The sequence below is a fragment of the Archocentrus centrarchus genome, chromosome 8 (genome assembly GCF_007364275.1).
Source record: "Archocentrus centrarchus isolate MPI-CPG fArcCen1 chromosome 8, fArcCen1, whole genome shotgun sequence".
NCBI lineage: Eukaryota > Metazoa > Chordata > Actinopteri > Cichliformes > Cichlidae > Archocentrus > Archocentrus centrarchus.
In genome coordinates this window covers 8,356,705-8,375,072 of record NC_044353.1, presented here as the reverse complement: position 1 = coordinate 8,375,072, position 18,368 = coordinate 8,356,705, and the positions used below count along the sequence as shown (strand labels likewise).

The 18,368-nt window shown below is 41.8% G+C and overlaps 1 protein-coding gene across 2 annotated transcripts; it reads left to right on the top strand.

The window, feature by feature from the left end:
* Window positions 1–226: 226 nt before the first annotated feature.
* Window positions 227–16,753, top strand: rab3db (RAB3D, member RAS oncogene family, b). Of its 2 annotated transcripts, none has more exons than XM_030735600.1 (5): window positions 227–552; window positions 3,696–3,934; window positions 11,230–11,348; window positions 14,964–15,088; window positions 15,244–16,753. In XM_030735600.1, the coding sequence occupies exons 2-5, from the start codon at window positions 3,698–3,700 to the stop codon at window positions 15,429–15,431; spliced, it is 669 nt and encodes a 222-aa protein (XP_030591460.1). In that variant the 5' UTR covers window positions 227–552; window positions 3,696–3,697; the 3' UTR covers window positions 15,432–16,753. The 2 variants fall into 2 exon arrangements, with proteins under 2 accessions (XP_030591460.1, XP_030591461.1); XM_030735601.1 differs by having other exon boundaries at window positions 227–556; window positions 3,698–3,934.
* The last annotated feature ends 1,615 nt before the right edge of the window (window positions 16,754–18,368 follow it).

The following is an 18,368-nucleotide window of genomic DNA, read 5'->3' as shown; positions in this document are numbered from 1 at the left end:
TGGGAGGGCTTCCCTACCACTTTAATTTTGCACTGCTGACGGTGAAAATATAGGAATAAGAGGAAAATGACAGTCTACAATGAGTTACAATGGGCTATAATATAATATAGCAACTATTGAGCCCTTCACATCTGGATAGGCACCTGTAGCCCGCGTAGGGATATTAAAAATTGTGCTGTGTATTCAGGGTGTGTGCTTAAGTGCCGCGGCGGCGCACGCACGGACAGCCCTCTGTGCACCTCGGGCTGGAGGCAGACCTACACAGAGTCGTGGCGTTTAAGGCTGCTTCAGAGAGCCACAGCTTCAGAGTCAAGCTTTGTACACAAACCGAGATCCGGGAGCAGCTTTTTAGTCCGTGAACACCGGAAAAGAAAGCAGCCTGTTGAGGAAGGGAAACAGGTCTACTGCGGGTGCTGCTGCCTCTGGAACTGGAAGGGACATTTGAGGTGCACTTAGTTGGAAGACTTTGATAGGCTCTTTTGCTCCGCATCTTACCCGGGCGGAAGATATCTAGAGCCGAGTTGGACGTTTCCTTTCTTCCGCAAAAAAAAAAAAGGTACGTTTCTTACCCTCAGGCTGTTTTTCCTGCACAGCACTTCCTTCATGTCCGACTACTAACTGGGAACCTTCACTAAAACTTCCATGTTGCCTGTTTTAGGACTAATAGGCTTATCCCTACACAGTAATAATAGCTGTTATTTTTCCTCGCACTAATTTTACAGGAAATATGTTTGACATGGAGTAAGCTGTTATTTGTTTTTAGCCCCCCCCTCCAATTATTGAAATAATACTCCTGCCTAAGCCTGAACTGCCCATCTGTGTTTGTGTCTCGGTCCTTCTCCTAATGAGAGAACAGATGTACCGCTGCCAACTAATCGATAACGGTCATTTCCTGTTGGTTCAGGCAGCCCGCTGGCTCCTGGCTCAGCAAACAATGCCAGCTGAGGGACCCGGCCGCACTACCATCAGGCTCTATATCCCGTAATGGCCTCTATTTGTTTTACTGGGGATAATGACGCTCCTTTGTGCAATAAAGGAGCTCCCACTCTCATCCACTCTGCGGCTCACTGAATGGCCAGTTTCACTTCATGCAAGGATGGCAGTCTGTGGAGTGAGAGCAGGTGCTCGTGTTAGTCGCCCCAGCTGTTCAAGTGAGACCTGGTCAGGTTATGTTATGGTGTTTGAATAAGATGCTTTTGTTGCCTCTTATTGATCTACTGCTTTCAGAGACACCATCAGGCGCTCTCAACATGCAAAGAAGGCTTTTATAACTGCGCTGCCTTGCAGCTGCCTTTTTTTTTTTTTAAACTAATTTGCATACTCATAAGTCACTTGACACTGCAGATCTGAGCAACACCACAACAGGAAAAACGCTTTAAATTCTTGTCATTTCTACAGCATGTAATGAGTAAGTTAAATTTCAAGAAATGCCAGCAGCCTATTTGAGTCCGCTTCTGCCTGCAGACACTCTAGGCTGCACAGTAAACACGAGAGACATGTGACAGGGTTTACCTCCAGCTTCAGCTGAGCTCAGTAGAGTGGAAGTTTCATCATTTTAAAGTGAGTGAATCAAAGTTATGTGCACAAAAATGTACCTCGAGTTGCACGGGCATCATGTGATTTGGGGGTTTCACAGCCACTGTCCTGAGAGATTAGAAAGAACTGGGAGATGTGGTTTGGGCCCAAGCCTTTAATACCCAGAAACACAGTTTTCAGTTTAAAAGGATTCTGGGGGTATTACACAGTATATTTGCAGTTTGAAAATTGTAATTGAGGCATCGTTTGCAATAATAAAGGTTAATAGTCTGTGACAACACGTATGTGTTGCAAGGAGTTTCAGGACAGTGTATGAAAAATATTAGAATATATTCAGGTTTGAGTGGCGTGTCACAGAGGGGACCAAGAAAATGAAAACTATGTTATGAATTTTACTCAACCCACTGAGGGAATAAAAAGTTTTTTATTCCCTCATAATAATAAGAGGAGGGGACATTTTGTACTTGGATACGGTGTTAGTTTCCTATATGCAAATATCAAGGTACAGGTTTGCCTGTTACTGAATGGAAGACTTACTCCAGCCACGTTACAGATCATTTCTGGCTTTTGGCTAATTTATTATAATTTATGACATTACAAAAGAAAAAGAATCAACATTTAATTACCAGGTCATGAAAATTTGGCTTTAATGCAATTAAAAAATAGATTCTCAGCTAAATGTCTCAAATCTCATTTTCAACTGTGACCCTGTGGGTATAGCAAGTATGCCTAGGTCTCAGCACAGTGTTCTACTATACAGTGTGCTGTATAGAGGTCATTTGAAAATGTTCAGCTGAAATGAGGTTTTGTCTGGATGAACTCTTCATCTAAACTGCAGCTGCTTTAAAAACAAAACAAATAATATATATTTTCTGTTAGCAACCAGAAAATAATTCATAGGTGAAGGCTTACAGATACGGATGCATCAGTTTTATGACATAAGTTCTTGACAAGTGAAAAACATGGACTTGTCCTCTTATGCCCTGGACTGCAATTACTGTGACAGGACAGAGTGAAAGCTGTCTTTGCTCCTCTTTCTTTTTGTTTTAGCCTTCGTGGTAATATGTCTGTCAAGCTCTGGAGACCTCCATCTGGCCGGTTAAAAGCTGAGCGTACCGACTGCTTTGACCGCTAATGGGTCTTGCGGGCAGCTGAGTCAAAGTCTGGTTTCCACGGAGACGGGTCTCACCAGAGAGAGGCAGGGCTGAGCTGCGGCGATTGATCTGATCCGCCGTGTGTGCGTGTTTGTTTGAAAAGACACACACGGCCAGCTCTGTGCTCGCCTTTTCGCAGCCAAAGCTGTGCGGCCGCCCTCCTCCTCCTCCTCCTATCTGTGTTTGGTTGACTGACAATAAAAGGTTAATGGCAGGTAATCTCACACCTGCTTCCAGAGGAGATTACACTGAGATTAATGAAGGGTCTAATGAAGCCAGTGGACAGATGGCAGAACTTCCTGTAATTTAGTTGAAATGAAACTTTCAGTATGTATATGTGTCAGAACTTGATTATTACATATTACCTCCATGTTGGGACATACATCAAACTAATATATATCTCAGTTACAGTTTCTTTTAATTATGTTACAACATAATTTAATCTCATCAACATCTGTCAAAGACTTTTTATTCTAATGCTGGTTTAAGTATGCGCTCCAAGTTAAGGCGTTAAAGGTGCCTTATGGGGTATTTTACCAAACATTTTTTTAAATTACTTTAATTCTACATTGTTTGAAGCCATTTAAACAATATTCATCTTTGCTGGTGGGCTGCTATGTGACTCTGTGAACTGCTACCCTTCACGAGTTCTTAAAAAAAAAAAACACCACAGATTTCTTTTACCCTTGAACTGAAACCTTTGGCATCCAAAAATGCCGATCAATTCCTTGTCTCTGCTGCTTTAAAAGTATGATTTCCTTTTTTCATCAGTTGAAATCTGTAATCATACCATTGTAAAGTGAACATTTTTTCATGCCAGTGACAGCTGTGATCAGAGGCACTGGGTCGACTGTCCGTCCATGCAGTGTCAGGCCAGTGCATGGAGAAATATTCTCAGCAACAGTGCAGTTGTTACGCTATTAGATGCTTTTAGTAAGGCGTTTTCAGCAAGTTCTTTAGGTTATCTTAATTTCTCAGATTGACTTTCCCTTCTCCCAACCCTCCAGATGGCATCAACCGAGTCGCGGCTCCAGCAGCAGCCCTCGCAGAAGGATGCGGCCGATCAGAACTTTGACTACATGTTCAAGCTGCTGATCATTGGCAACAGCAGCGTGGGGAAAACCTCCTTCCTGTTCCGCTATGCGGACGACTCCTTCACCTCCGCCTTCGTCAGCACCGTGGGCATCGACTTCAAGGTCAAGACCGTCTTCCGCAATGACAAGAGGATCAAGTTGCAGATCTGGGTGGGTAGATTTAAGATGTGTCACACTGTGGTTTTGACACGCTGCAGTATTTGTATTTGTAAAAGGCAAAAATACGGCCTAAACAAGAGGTTTTGTCTGCTAAACTACAGCAATTAGTTCATTCTGCTTTTTTGTTGGTGCTACAACTGAGCTCCCTGTGCACTCTACCATAAGCTGTTGTAAATCAGAGTGGATGCTCCATACTTTTTTGAGATTTTATTGCATCACTAGCAAAGAACGTGTTAAGTCTTTCACTCCTTGCCCTCTTTTTGACTTTTTAAAACATTTTTCTCGAAATGCGGTTGGGCAGATGTGCAAGTTGAATCTGGGAAGTTTCTAAGTGTAAAAAGCATGGCTTCCTCATGTCTTATACACATTCATATATCCTACCCTTTATCAAGTATCTGCTAAGTTTAAACAGATGTATAAAGGAGATGGATTGGTGGCATAATGGTTTATTATTTCAGGAGGGGATTTTCCTCTTGGAGAGCAGGGCTTGAACCCAAAGAGATGGGAGAGCTGGGAACCCCCCCCCCCCCCCCCCCCGCCAAATTCTGCATTTTTATATTTATGCTTACTGCAGCTTTAATTGGTGTTACGAATCCTGATTAGTAGCCAGGATTAAAGAGAACCTGTCTTACCTTAGATCTACTGGTACCGTGCCTTCATGAAAATTGCTGCAAGTGCGTTTTGACACAAGTTAAAATATGGTATAATTATAATATTCTCTAATATTTTGTATGGTGAACTTGTTAGCCTAAAGGATACAACTTCTACTAAATCTTATGATTAATATCTGGATGTTCAGCTGCTAAATGCAGTACATGACTGTTCACTAGCTCGCTGCAGACTTTGTCTGCTGATGATGGTCATCTGGATGCCAAGTTGGAAAGGCATTCCCTACCGTGGATTATAATGTCCTCTTTATTTAAATATAAAATGTGTTTTGACAAAACGATTCTAATTCTAAACTGCGGCTCCACTTAAAAATACTTTGGCCTCGTGGCAGCAGGAGGGGCAGCCAACTTTGACAGGGGCATTCAGCTCAAGTCAGTTTGCTATTCCATTAAAAACAAAGTGCTTGCGCTCACACATGCTATGCATAATTGCAACCATACATGCATAGTACAGTCATAGAGAAATGTAGCTGTGGTTATAAAAGTGAAACATCTCTTGTCTTAGATTGCAGAAGCAAAACAAGAGACAGACAGGAGAGACATTTTCTCTGGGTGCTGAAGTGGATCAATGAACTCGCCGCACACTAGATCAGTTGACTGTGAGCGCACAATATCTTCAAAAGACATTTCCATTTGTTTTGCGCCATGCTTTAAAACTAGCTGCATGAGCTGATGAATGACCTCCTTTTAGTTTCACAGAGACATGGGGGGTATTTCCCAAAGTCTGACCTGCGTAGGCCCATCTGCTTAGTTCCCTCCTCAGTCCTGCTGTTTACCATGATTGCTGCAGAAAAACACTAAACTGCTGTGCACCGAATAATTAAACTGAGCTTGCACTGCAATAACTAATCGGCGATGTGGGCGTTTATGTTTTTCATTACCAAACTGTATGAATTAGTGCAACTTACAGCTGAAGTGGATCAGTAGAATTCAGCTGAGAGGGCACAGTGACTTTATTGGACAGGTTTGGACCCCTGAGGTGCGTCCATAATGCTGACACTGGCCTCTTGTTTGGTGGTAGCAGGAGTGTGGGAACAAATTCCTTTTGCCAGTAAGTGGGTCTTATGTTTTCAAGGTTGAGAAAGTAAAAGCATTCATTTAAAATTGTTGTGTAATGTATCACATATAGAGTGTGATGCAATGTGTTGCGTGCAGTATTTATAGCAGGCAAGGTATTGTGATGGTATCATGAGTTAAACACCATCTGAAACAATACAATAGCCCTGCAGCTGGATTAACACATAATGTTTCCTTGTTGGTGGGACGTTCAGGTGTTGACTGAGCTACGCTATGTTACCATCAGTATTTTCTCGTCTGCCTTCACACACATATGATCTTGAGTGGCATCACATTCTTAATCCATAGGGTTTAATATGATGTCTGCTCACCTTTGCAGCTATAACAGCTTCAACTCTTCTGGAAAGGCTTTCCACAAGGTTTAGGAGTGTTTCTGGGAATTTTGTCCAAAATGTCTTGGTATGCTGAAGCATTAAGAGTTCCTTCCACTGGAACTAAGGGGCTGAGCTCAACTCCTGAAGAATACCCCCACACCATAATCCCCCCTCCACCAAACTTTACACTTGACACAATGCAGACAGACAATGCCAAACCCAGACTCATCCATCAGAATGCTAGATGGAGAAGTGTGATTCATCACTCCAGAGAACACGTCTCCACTGCTCTAGAGTCCAGTGGCAGCGTGCTTTACACCACTGCATCCAACACTTTGTATTGTGCTTGGTGATGTAAGGCTTGGATGCAGCTGCTCAGCCATGGAAACCCTTTCCATGAAGCTCTACACACTGTTCTCAAGTTAATCTGAAGGACACATGAAGTTTGGAGGTCTGTAGTGACTGACTCTGCAGAAAGTTGGTGACCTCTGTGCACTATGCACCTCAGCATCCACTGACCCTGCTCTGATTTTAGGTGGCCTACCCCTTCATGGCTGTGTTGCTGTTGTTCCCAATCGCTGACTGTGGAATATTTATTAGTGAGGAATTCACTGAGCTCTGAGAGTGACCCATTCTTTCACAAATGTTTGTAGAAGCAGTCTGCATGCCTAGGTGCTTGGTTTATACACCTGTGGCCATGGAAGTGATTGGAACACCTGTGAATACTTTTGGCAATATAGTGTATTTTTTAAGCTGCAGTTTGCAGCTGTTACTGTTGCTTGTTGTGTTTGACAGTTAATGTTGTTGCTTAATTTCAGACCAGTGTTCCTCTTTACTAACTCAGTTTGTCATACATGTTTAACACATGATTCTTGAGAATTTGTTGTTGCTTTTCATTCATTTGTGGTTTCTTTGGATGGCAGATGTTACTTTCCCTAGCAGCTATGCCATTAAGACAAAAAAATATTAAGTCACATTTATAAGTTGTTGAACAGTTTGGCTTGTTTTTTATGTAGAAAGCCTTACAGCAGCTGTATAATGTCTTCTGCAGGCCAGAATGTCAGTCTATATATAAAAGACAATGTACTGTAGAGAGGATGCAGCCTCTGAAAAGGTTTGGAAAGTGAAGCCAATGTGGGTGTCTTCTAAATAGGAGAGCTCAATTATGGAAAAAAAGATCATTATTATTTTGCTCACTATTAAGGTCTTGAATATATTTAACACAATAACCCAACTTTTGAAACCTTTGAAAACTTCACAGATAACAAAAATCGAGTTGTATTTCTTGTTTTCTGGATTTCTTTCGTTCTATCACCTCAGCTCAAGCTGAACACCACATGTTTTAGAGAAGGGTGAAAGCACACCGCCGTAAAAGAAGGGGCAAAGTAATAGTTTTGTCTAGATTATTTCTTTTGTTGGCCCTGCAACAGATGGCAGCCTGGTGTACCCTGCCTCTCACCCTGTGACAGCTGGAATAGGCTCCAGCCTCCCCACAACCCTGAAAAGGAAGTGAATGGATGGATGGATATTTCTTTTTTTCATAACATTAGAAGCCATGATTGTAATTTAATTTTAATTTAATTGCACAGTCTTACCTTTAGGGGACTTCCTCTCTAGTTGCAAAGAGAAGTCAAATTACACTGAAGTCTATGAAAGAATAACCCTGCTTCTCGCTTGATTTATGACCTCAGTAGACACTTCTTTAATGAGTTTACTGTTGTAATTATTCATTTCAGCACAATGTGATGTTCATTTGGTAAATTATTATCCTGTTCAGAGTGAAATACATGAGAAAGCAGGGCTTATGTTGACAAGTCACTACGATATGAGTCTGAGCCACGCCTCGCTTTAACAACAGACAAAATGCTCAAGTGGGGCTTCAGTGGGAACCTCAGTGGTTGATCTCACTTTTTCCACCTTTTTCATCCCCTTTGGTCACAATACGGGAACTTTCACAGGAACTCTTCTTCCTACATAATATTTTTAGGTAGGAGATGTCACAAAATGAATATTACAGTACAACATATGTCTGTGGAAAGCGATGTACACCGCTGTGTGTGCAGTGACTGAAGGGGTTAAAGTCTACAGTAAAATCCGGTGAAGTCACTCAAATTTAGCTGCAACATGGTGGCATTGTAAGGTTCTGTGTTCCAATGTGCCTGGTGTCTTTTCCATTCCTGCATGGATATTCTCCAGGTGCCACAGCCCAAAGTCTTGCCTGTAAGGTTAATTGAGTGTAAACTGGGCTGGATGTGAGTGTGAATGGCTGTCTATATCCATGAAGTGCTGCCTACATGTCCAGCTCAAAGTCAGCTGTGATAGGCTGAAGCCCCACCGGAGATAACTGGTTAAAATAAGTAAATGGATAGATGGTTGCATTATTGCATTACCGGACCGAGGTTAGGGGGAAAAAAGCCCCTGCTGTTGACTTGACTTGCTTGAGTTTCTTTTTGTTCTCATTTTAAAATCCCACCTTTAGAGAAACATATTAGGTACCTTTAAATAAATGTGCCAATTTTTTGAAACAGCACTTTTACACTTTTTACTGTTGAGAAAGAGCAGGAACCAGCTTCTACAATTAATTAGCTCCACTGACAGCTTTACTAAAAAACTGGACTTTGGAATTATTGTAAGGCTTCCATATTGTACTATAAGGTGTATCCCAGCACCCCTCCTTTCCTCACATTGCGCTACAAATCCTGTCGATATACGTTGTTTAGGCTGGTTAAACAGATGATTCATTTGAACCAACAATCTGTGAGCCAGTGCATGATCTACAAACAGTGACCAAAATGAATCAGCAGCAGAGAACACGCCACACCAAAGCACACACCTGCATGACTAAACATGTGTTTCTCATAAGTGACATGCAATGCTAGTGGTGTTATTCTAACAGCTGGTGAGGAGGAAGAAAAAAATGACTGTATACTTTCTATTCTGTAATTAGAGTACAGTGTTTTGTTTTGTTTTTTTTTAAAGAAGCAGCCTTGAAGTACTGATGGATGACAAAGAAACCTGGTATTTCCTGGGCTCAGGAAGCAGAGGAAGTTCCTTATCAGCGTCTGACTGAGCCGTAGTGAGGATATACTTCAAACGTAGCCGTGTATTTAAAGGGTGTGGGAGCAGCAGGCATGTCTTAATACAAGTCCTCCCTTATGTTGCGTTAATAATCAACTCTGAAATAATTCAGGAATGCTAAACCGAAGTTGGCTACCATGTGTAAGAGAATTCACCGGACCCTTTGACAAAGAGTGTCGTAGATTAACCCACTGCGCCAGCTGCCAGCCCCACTGGTGTGTATCATGGAAACTGGCCTGACAACACACCACGTGGCCCGTGCACAGTAAATAAATGTACACACAGTCCAGGAACTCATGTACAATATGATCACACTGTGCACACATACTGTTTACATCCACACTCACATGTCATGGAAATACATTTCTATTCATCAAGCACACACACACACACACACACCTTTTGCACATTTACCATAAATACATCCACATATTTGTCATGTGTGCTATCCCAGGGGGCGATGTCCTGTGTGTGCCTCTGCTTCGTGCCGGTTGCTTATATCAACGCAGGTGACGCACATTTAAAGATCAGGGTCCCGGTGACGTCGGAGCCTCTGACTGTGCACAAGCCTAATTTAAACTCCTCCCTATCTGTCATCGCACATACACACACACACAAGGGAGCAGCTTTTGTTTACTGTTTGGGGTTTATTGTAGCAACCCTGGAGACTGACTGTTTGGTTAGTAATATCATTATGCTGCCAAATATTTGATCATCGCTGCGTGGATGAGATAAAGATGGACCTGGGATATATCACACGTTGCTAAAACAAAAATAAGCCCTGACAGAGCAGACTCTGGAAAGATTAAGGAATAAAGCTCAGGCTCTCTGCCGCAGGGGTTTAAGCAGCAGGCCGGCCTCTGTGCTGGTCATTTTGTAAAGTGAGAATGATCACCTTAGTTGTCCACGTAGAGCGGTCCTTGCTGTAATGGAACATTCATAACCTTCAATGGCCTCTGGTTACCTGGACAACCCACTCGTCCGCCTCAACAAAATGAGGAAAACATCAGACACGCACAGGCCCCCGATGCAAATTAAGGACTTTAGAAAGGTTACCAAGGCGCCATGAGAGTGGAGGCGAGGTAATCAGCCAAGTCAGTCTACCTGTTTGATGTTTTATGCCTCAGTCGTCCAATAAACGGAGCTGCTGTCTGTGATATTACACACCGCCTCCAGCTGCTTGGTAATCCAAGCCACGAGTCCTGGTTTGATGAGAAATGACTGTGGCAGGACAGGAGCTAGCATCTAAATGCCATCTTCCGGTGGACTGTGCAGAGCGGTAAAATGGCATTTTGAGGGAAAGAAGGCGGTTGGTTTGGAAGAAGAGAACCACAAGAAGGTCTCACAGAGTGCAGCTGAGGCTTGACCCAGCCTCAGATTTACCAGTACATGTCTAACTGGAACTATCTGTCTCATTTTTACTGCTTACTACTACAAATGAAACCAAATTCAAATCTAACATGAATTTAACTTAAAACAGTTTTAATAACTTGAATTGGAATCTTGACATCACAGGTCATGTCAGGTTTTTTTTTTTTTTTGGGGGGGGGGGGGGGGGGGGGGTGGCTTAGCTAACCAACACTGGTAAGGATTACTAAAGCTAATGATTCCCAGCTAGGGGTACTAACAGTGAAAATGCTTCTTTTTTTTGGGGGGGGGGGGCCATATACTGAGTCAGGTGACACCTGAACACTGAAGCCAAACATCTGGATTAAAACATTAAGTTACATCATTAATAACCATAACAAACTTCCAGTTAAAAATATATTTTATAATGAACATATTTAAAACATGGCAACAGTGAAGTGGTACCTGACAGGTATGCGGAGACATAGCAGGGCACCTTGTACCCCCACATTCTGCTTAAAATCTGCAAGAAGTTTCCAAATTATAGTGTTAATGCAGTAAACCACTTACTGCAATGGCTGACTGTTGGATTTGCTCCACCTGAACTGAGTAGTGTCAAGTCAAAGCTGACACCTTAGATAACTGTTGCTGCAAAAGGCCAAGGCTGCAGCTTTGACAGTACTGCCCCCTTGTGGTTTAAAATCATGTATTAAGAGGTTTTTTTAACTGTAAAAATGTGAAGTGTATGAAACATAGAATGAATGAAGCGTCTGACTGGCCGTGTCTGTGTGTATAATTACAGGATACAGCTGGACAAGAACGCTACCGTACCATCACCACAGCCTACTACAGAGGAGCCATGGGCTTCCTGCTCATGTATGATATCACTAACCAGGACTCCTTCAGTGCAGTTCAGGACTGGTGAGTCTTGGATGGCTGAAAAGTTTTTGTCTGTCAGTACCAGCTAGCTTAGGTTATGTTCTGTCATTTTGTTTTACCTTAAAAAAAAAATAATAATAATAAAAATTAAAAATCAAGTCTTTTATGCAAAGTGTGAAGTTGGGCCGTGGAATATGCAGGAGTTCTTGGTGTGGTAGTGCCATCGTGTGGACAGTTATGAAAGTAAAGTGAGTCATAAAATAATATGGTGTGCAAAGTACAGCAGCACAGTGGATTTTAAATTAAACACATAAGATGTGATTGAACTGCAGACTTTAATTCAAGGGGTTTAACAAAATATTTTGCATTTGCTTACAAATAACAGCCATTTTTCTGCAGAGTCCCCCATTTTCAGAGGTTCAAAATTAAATAGACAAGCAGTTTCTTGGCCAGGTGAGGCCTGTTGCCTTACTTTTATAGCGTTTTATTGTAATTTTAAATATGAGGCCAAAGATGATGCCAATGATGTCAGTGCACGTGATGGAGGCCATCATTGGGCTGAAAAAAAAAACAACTAAACATAGCAGAGAGACAGCGAAACCTTTAGGAGTGGCCAAATCAACAATCTGGTTCATTCTCAAAAGAATGAATGCACTGATCAGCTCAACAAAATCAAAAGGCCTGAAAGACCACAGAAGACAACTAAAGTGCACAATCACAGAATTATTTCCTTGGTTAAGAAAAACACTTCACAACAGCTAAACAAGTCAGGAACAGTCTTGAGGAGGCAGGAGGCTCATTGGCAAAGTCTACAAACAAGAGATGCCATCATGAATGGAAATACAGAGGGTTTACAACAAGGTGTAAACCACTGGTTACATTCAAGAACTGGAAGGCCAGATTAGACTTTGCCAGAGAAACATCTAAAGAGCCTGCACAGTGCAGAAAAAAAATATCTGACAGATAAAACCAAGATGAGCTTGCACCAGAAGGATGGAAAGAGAAAAGTTTGGAGAAGGAGAGAAACAGCTCACGATCTGAAGCAAACCACATCGTCTGTCAGACACGGTGGAGGCAGTGTTATGGCCTGTATAATATGCTCATACCATAATCAGGTCACTAATGTTTATTGATGATGTGACTGCTGATACAAGCAGCAGGATGAACTGTGAAGTGTACAGGTTATACTCTCAGATTCAACCAAAAACTGATCAGCTCGTCACAAAGCAAACTGCAAAAGCAGCCCAAGAGTTTCTCAAGGCAAAGAAATGAGATATTCTAAAATGACCAAGTCAGTCACCTGATCTCAACCCAACAGAGCCTAGGTCACCAGTAAATGGACCACGGTCCAGATCCAGACCCAGACCTATCAGATTTTGTACGATCATTTTTATTTTACTCTGCACAAATCCCACGTGATGCTACTCAACCAATCAAATCCTTTATGCAGAGAAAACGAGGAGCTGAGATGTAAAAGTCCACAGAAGTACGTCAGGGAAACAGAGAGAGGGGTTAAAGCTGCGATGGTTTACACATGAAATGTAGTTAAGGAAAAAGAAGAAAAGGGAAAATTCAAACTATACCTTTTCATCATTTTAAATGAAGCACTTTTTTATTTCTAAATGCAAATCTTCTTTTACTTAAAAAAAAAACAAAAACAAAACATTTTTTTAGATTCATTGTGAAAATTAATAATAAACATTGTTGAAATACTCTTGCATTGCATTTTCTTTGTGTTATATGATAGGCAGCTGCTGACTGTATACAGACCCTGATAGAGCTGTTAGGATGATTGAAAATAAATTGTAATTCATGTGGAATTTTATGATATTCTGGACCTTTGTTAAATTCCTCCTTAAATTTAAACTGAGTACCCCTGCAGCAGAGCAGCTTTTCAGTTACAAAGGTGAATGCAGAGAGACTCAAAATCAAGCAGCAGCTGAGGGTGGCTGCAGTAAAGGCCTCACAAAGGAGGAAACAGCATTTGGTGATGTCCATGGTTTCAAGACTTCAGGGAGTCACTGACTGCACAGCATTTCATCCAAGGATTTAAAAGAGTTTTTATTTTAAATTTATGCTCATTTGTCCCAATAAATTTGAACCTCTGAAACTGGGGGACTGTATAAAATGGCTGTAATTCATATTTGTATAACTTAGATCCACAGCGGTGGTGTACAGAGGCAAAGCTACACTGTTGTTGTCCAACACATCAACCATTGATCAGCAACAAATTCAGCTGCTTTTTACACTGAAGCCTGTATTTAATTAAAAATAGTACAAACAGTACAAAGGCAACAAATAGAATACTGAAACTAAGAAATTGTATACCTGCTCATTGTAGAAGGGATACCAGAAATCCATTCATAAACAAAACTGCATTAACAACAGGTACAACTAACAGTTGAAGTGGATGAGCTCAGGAACCCTTCTGAATACTATTCTCAGTGAACACAATTCATCACTGCAGCCTCATATGCAGGTTAATGTCATGTAACTGGCAGTCATTGGCCTAAACCATAGTCTAAGGTCAAGTGGAAAACTGTTCTGTGGCCTCAACTATTCAAAATGTGGAAATCATGAATGCCACGTCTCAAACTGCAGAGGGGAGGGACCATGTGGGTTCCTATAAGAACACAGTTCAAGATCTGTCACATACTGAAAACATTTGATGCATTATAAAATGAAAATGTTGCGCAGATGAAATCCTGTATCAAGCAAGAATAAGAAAACATTTTGCTTTCAAAACTACAGCATTGTGTTTTATTAACACATTAAACACAGTGCTGAGGTGCATAGTGCACAGAGTTCACCAACTATCTGCAGAGTCAGTCACTACAGACTTCCAAACTTCATGCAGCCTTCAGATTAGCTCAAGAACAGTGTGTACAGAGCTTCATGGAATGGGTTTCCATGGCCGAGCAGCTGCATCCAAGCCTTACATCACCAAGAACTATGCAAAGTGTTGGATACAGTGGTGTAAAGCACGCCGCCACTGGACTCTAGAGCAGGGGAGACGTGTTTCTCTGGAGTGATGAATCACACTTCTCCATCTGATGCATGAGTCTGGGTTTGGTGGTTGCCAGGAGAACGGTAGTTGTCTGACTGCATTGTCCCAAGTGTAAAGTTTGGTGGAGGGGGGTTATGAGGTGGGATTGTTTTTCAGGAGTTGGGATTGGCCCCTTAGTTCCAGTGAAAGGAACTATTAATGCTTCCAACTTTGTGGGAACAGTTTGGGGATGGCCCCTTCCTGTTCCAACATGACTGCACACCAGTGCACAAAGCAGGTCCATAAAGACATGGATGGTGTGGAAGAACTTGACTGGCCACACAGAGTCCTGACCTCAACCTGACAAAACACCTTTAGGATGAATTAGAGCGGAGACTGTGAGCCAGGCCTTCTCATCCAACATCAGTGTCTGACCTTAAAAATGTGCTGTGTGGGTCAAAAATTCCCATAAACACTCCTAAACCTTGTGGAAAGCCTTCCCAGAAGAGTTGAATATTAAATCTTCTGGATTAAGGGTTAATATTCAATTGTATAATATTCAGTATTTCATATGCATGTGAAGGCTGACAAGAAGATACCTTTGGCAAAATAGTGTACATCTTTTCTGCTGTTGATCATGTAGACATGGCAATTGTGCTTCGGTCTTTCAGGGCAACGCAGATCAAGACATACTCGTGGGACAATGCTCAGGTGATCCTGGTTGGTAACAAGTGTGACCTGGAGGATGACAGGCTTATACCCACAGAGGATGGTCAACGGCTGGCTGAGGAGCTAGGTAAAAACTCTTACTTTCACAATATTATTTGTCTTTAGTTTACAGACACATTTGATTTTGGTTCTCTGTATGATTTGAGATCCATACATCTATTTCTTCATAGCACATCAACTGAAACAACATTTAGTTTTGTCTGTGCCTTTGCTTCACCTCAGGTTTTCAGTTCTTTGAGGCCAGCGCAAAGGACAACATCAATGTCAAGCAGGTGTTTGAACGTCTAGTGGACGTTATCTGTGAGAAGATGAATGAGAGCATGGAAGGAGAGGCCAATCTCATATCCAACCACAGGAACCAAGGCCTTAAAGACTCACCTTCAGAGAGCCATGGGGGCTGTGCCTGCTAAACCATCTGCCTTCTTACAGTCTCCCAACACACATGCCCATTCACACACACACACACACACACACACACACACACACACACACATACACACACACACACACACACACACACACTGATACACATCTGAAGAATAACCCCTCTCTGTGCCTCAACTATGGAAAGTGCTTGCACCGAGCTCTGCCCCATCCACACATCTCCAACAGCAACTGCAGTACAGCTACTTCACCTCAGAAACCCACTGTCTTTCTCTCTCTGTAGACTTACGCCTTCATAATACACCGCTTTGACTGCTGCAGCCTCATTAAGTACCGTGTGAAATTTACTGAAACATTTCTTTTTTCAGTGGATTTCATTTGAGGTCAACAAGCTAGCTAGCAGGTTATCTTGATGTTGATTTGATTGATGAACTGTTTAGCTGTGTTACACTGTAGAAACCAAATGTGTCAAGTTCCAGTCGGACCTCTTTTTGGTCTCATGTTTATTTGCGTATTGATTTCAGATTAATTTCAGCAGCTCCAAGAAGGTTTGCACTTGTTGAGTCATACCCAGGATGCTTCATTTATATGACTGATTGAAGGGAGGAAGCGTGAATGAGTTTTGCACAGCATACTCAAAGGTTTCAGCATCACCAGCCCTCACGGGAAAGTTTCACAAGAACTTTACTTTGTTGTCAAGAGTAAAATAAGAAGGTATCACTGTTGTGTATTGTAAATAAAGCTGCTGCCTGCAGCTGCTTAGCTTAGCCAAGCATAAAGACACAAAAATACTAGAATATATTAACTTCATATTTAACATATGCTGATTTCGTTTTTTCTTTTTTTGTTCCTTTGGAAACAGTCGATCAACAGTTCCTCTTTTCCGCTTTCAGATGCAGGTGAAGCTTCATAATTACTGTACAGACACACGTGGCTCTTCAAACATAATAAACATAATTCATTCTATTCATTTAAGTCCAGCTTAGAGCTTCCCTGCACCTTTTCTGCTTCACAGTAACAGCAAATGTTTGCCCCGCCACAAAATGAGATCTCCTTGTGTCAGCACGCCATTCATGTGACCTGCCTCATGCTCTCAGTCACCCCACTGTGTCACTCTTTTCTTTAGCGTCTTCTGTCTCACACACACGCACACACAAACAGACACACTGCTCCCGTAACTGTAGCACGGCAAAACAGTTGGCATGACTAACTCACTATGCTTAATAACTGAGCAGTTACAATGTGGCGAATTTTCTTCTTTTTGTTTGTTGTCACTGACGCGACTGTTTTGTAGAAGTGCAGCACATTGTGTGTGTGTGTGTGTGTGTGTGTGTGTGTGTGTGTGTGTGTGTGTGTGTGTGTGTGTGTGTGTGTGTGTGTGTACTCAGAAAGTAGGAAACACACTGATCTGTGACAGCGATAAGTCAGCGCCCCAACTGTGCTGTTGCAACTATAAAGAAGAACAGTGAGCTGGTGCACAGCATTACTTTACTCCCCCATTACTGTAATCATTTTTCATCAGTGTAAATAAAAGTTTTAGAATGGCTCCACATTTGCCAACAGTTAATTGTATTTTATACATCTTATGTTGTTCCTTTATGCTGTTTGGATATGACTTCAGTACTGAAAGGTCAGCTTGTCCTGATGGGAGAAACTGAAATTTGAAGCACGTTTGGATTTCGCCACAAATCAGGAATGAAAAAAAAAAAAGTGTTTGTATCTCTTTGTTTCATTCATCATTCGTAGTGCCATTTTACCATTAGCATGTGCAGACTACTGACTGCCAGTCAGTATTAACCATAGCCTCTGTACAACAATAGCAGCCTCATGCTGCTAACTGCTGGTCAGCCCACTCCCTGCTCCTGTATGAGCCTGCAGTCAGTTATCGCTCCTGTCAGTATGTGCTGCTGGATAGTGATATAGTTTGACAGATATTAGATGTTATCACAGCACGTGTCTGCAGCACACTGAGCTTTGATGCAGGGGTCTGACAGCAGGAAGTTGTGTGCAAGATGAGTGATTTATAACACTATTCGTATTACACCGTGCAGTTTCCCAGTGTATTAAAACGGAATGCAAAAACGTATTTCTCTCACTGAGCTTCTGATGGTGACTGCTGCTGGAAACATCCTGTTCTGATCTATCCATTGATATTAGATTTTAGTTTGTCAAGTGTCTGCCACTGTACTTGGACACTCTTGTACAAACAGGGTTGTAGCAAACAGAGCTTTTAGTCATAGAGATGTCCTTCTTGTGCTTATGATCTCTTTGTTTTATGTGTTGCATTCCTGATTGGTAGCTTTCTAAAGGATGGGAGATCAGATCCTTTACTCCCTTTATTTTAAATTCTGAATGTGCAGGATGAACACACTGTTTTAAAAGAAAAGGTGCATCTTATAAACAAGGATAAATGTGGAAATGTGTGTATGAAAATAAAGAATATATTCACTACAAAAATGGAGTGCCACAATATTCAGTCCTTTTTATAAATGAGTCCTGAAACCTGCACACGTCTTTGTGGTCACGGCTGCGTCTAAGGTTTAATATATGACCAGGAATCCTACATCCTAACCCCAAACATCTGTTTTATCTGAAGAACCAGAGAAACCACACTCTGCCCTTGTCCTCCGCCACAATACAGATTTCTTCATCCTCTTCTTCCTGTCACAAGACATAACTACCTTCCTTATACAAAGGCCTCTACTTACAAGCAGAACTCTTAGTTAACTGGCTCAGAGGGATGTGAAAATGAAGTGAACAAATCTAGCTCAAATGTTTCATCAGCTATAGCTGAACACCGTCATATACCCAAAAAAAGAAAGGCTTTTCTTTACATCAGTGCCCGTCTCCGTTATTCTCTCCTTTGCCCGTCATGGTGATGTAAAGACGCGCTGAATTGCATTTAAACTGACGGGGATGGGCCAAGGCTACTTATCTTGGGTGAAGAAACAGGGCTGTCTGCA